We start from the raw sequence: 6,000 nt of genomic DNA, 5'->3' as shown, positions 1-6,000 counted from the left end.
GAGTAATTAGGGGGAATCTTTGGGTTTTCTTTTTTTTCCTTTTTTTTGAGGACAGAGAGGAGGACACAGAGTAATGTCCTAAAGGGCACGGGAAGGGATGGGACAAAGAGTACAGAGGGAAGGACCGACCCTGAAGATGCTGAGGCATTTTTTCTTTGGAGACTGGAAATGCCTGTGTTGGGCCCGTCTAAGAGCTAGGAGGTGAGAATACTCACTTTGGAGTCAGACATTTCTGAACAGAACCTGAGTGTAAGTCTACCACTTGGTAGCTGAGCAAACTTGAGCCGGTAAGCTCCTTTGAAACCTTACCTACGATTCAAGGAAAATTAACAATAACTTTCAGGGTTGCTGTGAAAGTGGATTTGGTACAGACTTACCCAGGAGGCAGGCATTTTTCTAATATGTACACTTGGGAGGAGCTTATTGAACTTGTGATGGGCGTCTGAGCTCCCCACTGAAGCACCGAGGCCTTGAGGGACTGAGGAGTGGTTGGGTCTCTGCTGGATGCGACCGCATCTGTGAAACCAGCACGCCTTGTGAAATGCTACTCTTTTCCGAGTTACAACGTAGGACCCTAAAGCTGATCATAGAGGAAAAGCCCAAGTCACAAAGTTCATGAAGACCAGCTAATTTATCACAGCTGTCCTGAAAATATTTGCTGTTTCCCCATCACACCATATGCTTTTGGTTTGACAGGAAGAAGAGGCTGAAACGGGAGGGAACTGTGAGAGATTGAATTGTGTTCTTAATCTTTCTTATAGTATATGTGCTGCCGAAGCGAGCACCTTAATCTTTCTTATAAAAGTGAAAAATTTAACTGAGAGGGACGGGGTTAGAGCTGCTTGGAAAGTTGGTCCCCCTCTGGAATCATCTCCAGAGATTCTAGCTCCAAGCTGAAAATTCAAAGGTTCTTGGATTTCCTCTATAAAAAGTGATAGCGTATTACTTACCTAATCGCACCGTATCGTATCTCCTTTCTCTGAATTTCTACTGGGGTTAACACACCCACCCATGTTTATATGCTCCAGCTTATGTTTCTTTGTTCACACGAATTTATTTATTTATTTTTTTTAAAGATTTTTTTTTTTATTTATTTATTTGACAGAGAGAGAGATCACAAGTAGGTAGAGAGGCAGGCAGAGAGAGAGGAGGAAGCAGGCTCCCTGCGGAGCAGAGAGCCCGATGCGGGGCTCGATCCCAGGACCCTGAGATCATGACCCGAGCCGAAGGCAGTGGCTTAATCCACTGAGCCACCCAGGAGCCCCACACACGAATTTATTTTTTTAGCGTCTACATGTGTACCTTAAAGGCAACGGGCATGGCTTCCACTTCTTTGGGGTCGTTTTCTCCCTCAGTGCTTAGCGCCGTGCAAGGTGCCTGACCGCTGGTGAGTCACGGGAGACCGCTGACGCCCCTGTGTTGTATAGCATAGCCATTCCAGGTGGAGTCAGGTAGCAAATGTATTGGATTATGTAGAACATTCTGGGGTCATTAAGTTCTTGGCGAGGCTGGAGAAGTGGCCAAGGTTCATGTATACGCTGGGACATGGCTTGTGTCCCTGGGACTGCCGCAGTCCCCGAAACATGAATGTAGGAATAATACCACCACCGTCTCCTCTTACGTAGCTCTCTGCAATTTGGAACTTAGTTCATAGCATATTCCTCGTTTTAGCGTCACTAAACCCTGCACACAGGTCAGGGCAAAGCCCTTTTCTCAAATAAGGAAACAGGAGTGCCTAGAGATAGAGGAGTTCACGTTTACGAAGTTGGTAAGTGGCAGAGCCTTGTTGGGAGTGAGGCTTCCTGCACCCGAGTGCGTGGACCTCCCATCCCTTCACAGGGACATCTTCGACCAGTTTTCAACAGAATCAAACTTTCTGGGACAAGAGGGACCTGCGAATGTGTGCCCATCAACAAGAGATGTGGAGAAACCCAGAGATAGTCTTAAAGTATGACACATCCCAAATTTATTTGTCTCAAACAGTCCCTTTGCCTGGAGACTTGGGCACAATTTTAATCGTCCCCTTCCAGAATTTGGGAAGAGAAACAAAATCTGGCAAGGAGACGAGAACACTTCCTCTTCAGTCAAAAGAAAGGGTTAAAATGCGATATCCTTTGCAAGTGTAAGGTGGGCAAGAGCCCTGGATGATCCAGACACCAAAATCTAGGCTACAAGCCTGTATTTCCTCCCTAATGTCTGTTTCAGCTTATAGGGAAAAAGTGAAGGGGCTTATGTCTGGGGGAGTTAGGAAGGAGAGAATAGGACTATTTTCTTCTAACAGTCTGTCTTTAAAAAAAAAAAGAAGAAAAGAAAAAAAGAACCAAACGTTTGTTTCTGTGATTAAGCGCCCATTTCTGTTTAAAGCATAAAGGGAGCAGGGACAGTTGGAGGCTCTGAGACACAGAGAGGCGCGTTCTGATTTGGCTGTTTACCATCAATCAGACCGCTGCTTGGCAGACACTGGATAGCTGCGAGCCTGAACAAGCTGGAAAGGGGCAGGAAAAGTGGAGGCAGCATTCTTCCTATTTAAAGCTGCATCGCTTGAAAAAAGTTTTCTCAGACTGTGCTGGAGCTGGTGCTGGGAAGGGGTTTGCAGAGGCTGCCCCAGCCAGAGAGAGCCCAGGCCGGCTTCATGGTGCTCCGGGAACCTTAGAGGCACTTCTCGCTCCCAGGAGGACCCCCCTGTGGAACATTCCGGCGAGATGGCACACTGGCTGCGAGCAAGCCCTCTCCTCCTTCTGACTGTTCTGTTCGGGCAGTTCGTCTCAGCGAGAGCCCAGGACGAGGGCGAGGATGGTGAGTCTGCCCTTTGCTCTGCTCCTGCTGTTTCCAGCGGGTTTGGGACCTGGGGATGCTCAGCCCGGGGAGGGAGAGGGCGCGGGGGCACTGGCGGTGGGGAGTGGGGCTGGGGCTGGCAGGGCTGCACCCGGGAGCGGCCGGAGGACCATCAGGATATCTGCAGACCCCTGGCAGAGGATGCCACGGGGTACTCCTACCTGAGTCCAGGCTGAGTCCTTTTGGCTGCAAGGGGAGGGGAGACATTTGAAAGGAAAGCAGAGCACTTGAAACCGAGTCCTGAAAGCAGGGTCACTGGAGGGGCATTGTCCTCGGGCTGGGGCGGTGCCGTCCTCCTTGCTGGGGACCTCAGGCCGCACAATTCTTTGTGTGGAGGGACCTCTGCGGCCACTCCGATGACTGACTCCTCTTTGTATCCGGCCAGCTCTCCTCTCCGCACAGACGTTTCCTTCTGTCCCTTCCCATTTGGGATCTTAAAACCGCTTCTGCTGACCGAGAGCAGGTCTCCTTTACCTCCCGTGACAGAGGCTGAGAGAAGCCAGATTCCTGAGACTGTGTCCCCCTCCGGGCTGCACCATCCGGACAGGGGGTTCCCTGCTAGATGCCGGAGGGCAGCAGCCCGGCTGCCTTAGGGATAAAGTGTCTATCATGGAGCATTTGCAGGGGCGTTATCCTTTAGATGCAAGTTTCTTGTCTTTTTCTCAATTTAAGACGAACCTTGCCTGCTACTGATTTTTTTTTCCCTATGCAGTTTGCTCATGTGAGGGTTGGGTTGTGCGGTCTGCTTAAGCAAAATGCCTGGCAGCTATAAAATATAAGAAAATACTTAATTTGGTTCCACTGATTATTAAGTCCTTGTTCTCCAGACATGTTCTTTTCCATAATAGGCCATTATAGATTTTCATAACTGTTTACATCAAACTCAAGCTTTTACTACTTAGCACATGTAAACTTTTCGGTTACCGTCTTTCACATATACTTTCATGTTTATAGATATGCAGATAGACACGTACATGTATGTATATATTTTTAATACCTACTTCTGGGTCTTTTTGCTCTGAAGATGGTCATGAAATTAGTCTAGAGGCCACGAGTTCTAAGAATCATTTTCAGAGTGAAAATAAGAATGTGAGATGAATACCCAACAATCTGTCCAGAGCCCCATAGAGGGGGCACTTTCTAAAACCTTGGAACTTTTTAATGTTACTTTTTATGTTTTCAAAAACGAGGCAATTTACAAAAGGTAAAACTCTTGAGTTTCTTTGTATTGGTGTGAAAAACATGCATTGGTTGGAAGGGTGGGGAAAATACTTGGGAAGTAGAAGTCAGGAAAGGGGAGAGAAAAAACAGAAAAATCACAATAGAAACAGCAAATCTAATTACTAAGGGGACACTTCACTCCCTTCCCCCACCAAAACAATCAACAACTTTAAAACCTGACACAGCGTTCCTTGTTAATATATTTTAAAACAACTTTTATGAAGTGTGACAATAATTGGGCATGGGAATCGTCTTATGGTGTCACTTCTCTCTTGAATTCTCCCCTCGTGGTCCAGTAGCTTGAGCATGGGAATAAACGAAAGGAGTGTCTTGAAGGGTGTGTGGAATCGGCCACTTGTTAACGACTTCCCCAATTAGCTGTAATGACTCTGTAAGTGCTTCTGAAAAATAAGGAGAGCTTAATTTTTCTTAGTATTAATTTACACAAATGTTAGAAATCTGTTATTTGGTGCAAAACGGCTCCATCTCCATACCAACCTCTCTTCCCCCCGTGTAACCCAAGAGCACAGCAACTGGAATCCCAAATATCAGATTTTATAGAAATTGTATAATTCCTCGCATTCACATCGCAAAAAATATATCCCTCTGTCTTATTATCTACCTAGGAGAGTATATGTGATAAAAATTCAATAGCAAAAGAAAGTAGTATGGCCCTAATTAAAGGTGATCTAGAAAAGAATTCCAGAATCCAGTATACTGAGTTCTGTGACTTGGACTGACTCACGCGCGTATTTCGGTTTCAGTTATATTGAATGGATACTTGGCAGTGCTCTATTTCCCCTGTTCAGGCTTGACACAAGCTTAATAAACATGTCAGAGTTTTGAAACTCCATGTGATTTTAAATTCGGGGAAGAGTACGCTCAGGTAGATGCTTTAAGCTAAAGAACTAAGGTACACATGCAAAACAAGTATTTTTTTTTCAAACTTCAGCTATAACTAAGTCATATAATGTGCTATTGACTTTGCATACAAATATGCATACAAATATGTCCCCTTTGAAATGGAAAGACACATTTCACATGTAAGTGGATATTTACACAGTTTCATATTTTTCTTTTTAATACTTCAAGGTGTATCTGTCATCTGTTTGTGGTTATTTACCAGAAATGTAAGCATAAACCTAGTGCCTGCCTGATAGAAATACTTATGAACAATGAGGTAAGAATAAGTAAATCAACGCTTAGGCCTTTTAGGTCCAAACATTGCTACTTATTAGTAAATTTTAAGAACTGAAAAAAATAAAATAATATAAATTCCTAAGAGCTGAAAGGAAGTTGGGCTAACATTCGTTGAAACTGTTAAGTAACCAGAATCAGAGTTAGAATGACAAAGTCAGATTTTGAAGAGTTTTGGGGTATGTGTGTTTGTGATGGGGGTGGGAGGGAGCTTTAAAAAGATTTCGCATTTGTTTTTCCTACGAGAAAATACTAGTGCATTTATAAGCATTGTTACATTCCTAAACAAAGTTCTAACACCTACTGAGTTATACACATTCTTGCTATTAGAAATGGACAGACGTAATCCTAGAAACTCATCTTTGGTATGAATCATTGATTTCACAACAGAGAAGTAACGGAGAGGAGGAAAGGTGCTGAAATGCACCATTTTCTTTCCGGAGGCCAGGCAGGTGCCCTAAACCAGTGGAGCAAGTAAGTGCTTGTGCATCAGCAGGGAGCGGCGGGCCTGTGGAGAGCTGGAGATGCCTCCCCCCCCCCCAAGACATTCAAAACTGACGTTTTCAGAAAGCACTGCATACGCCAAATGCAATATGTCTGAGTGCCAAGTTTGGCTCATGGACCATAAATCTGGAACCCTCTTGTTGCAACCCTACACTGATATCCTGGACCCAAGCCAACTTCTGATCACTAAGAGATGAGGGGCTGGCAGTCCTTTTTATATCAAGGTCTCTTGCATTTTATTAT

General features: G+C 44.9%; 1 protein-coding gene across 1 annotated transcript in view; it reads left to right on the top strand.

The window, feature by feature from the left end:
- Window positions 1-2,470: 2,470 nt before the first annotated feature.
- COL5A2 (collagen type V alpha 2 chain) overlaps window positions 2,471-6,000 on the top strand; it is a 138,410-nt gene continuing 134,880 nt past the window's right edge. Inside the window, exon 1 of the mRNA XM_046019102.1 lies at window positions 2,471-2,796. Within this exon, the coding sequence (XP_045875058.1) occupies window positions 2,703-2,796 (94 nt within the window). The 5' untranslated portion in view covers window positions 2,471-2,702. The remainder of the gene's footprint in view (window positions 2,797-6,000) is intronic.

This window comes from Meles meles, chromosome 9 (assembly GCF_922984935.1).
Source record: "Meles meles chromosome 9, mMelMel3.1 paternal haplotype, whole genome shotgun sequence".
Classification (NCBI taxonomy): Eukaryota; Metazoa; Chordata; class Mammalia; order Carnivora; family Mustelidae; genus Meles; species Meles meles.
The sequence above is the reverse complement of the archived record's forward strand: the minus strand, read 5'-3'. Positions and strand labels throughout refer to the sequence as shown.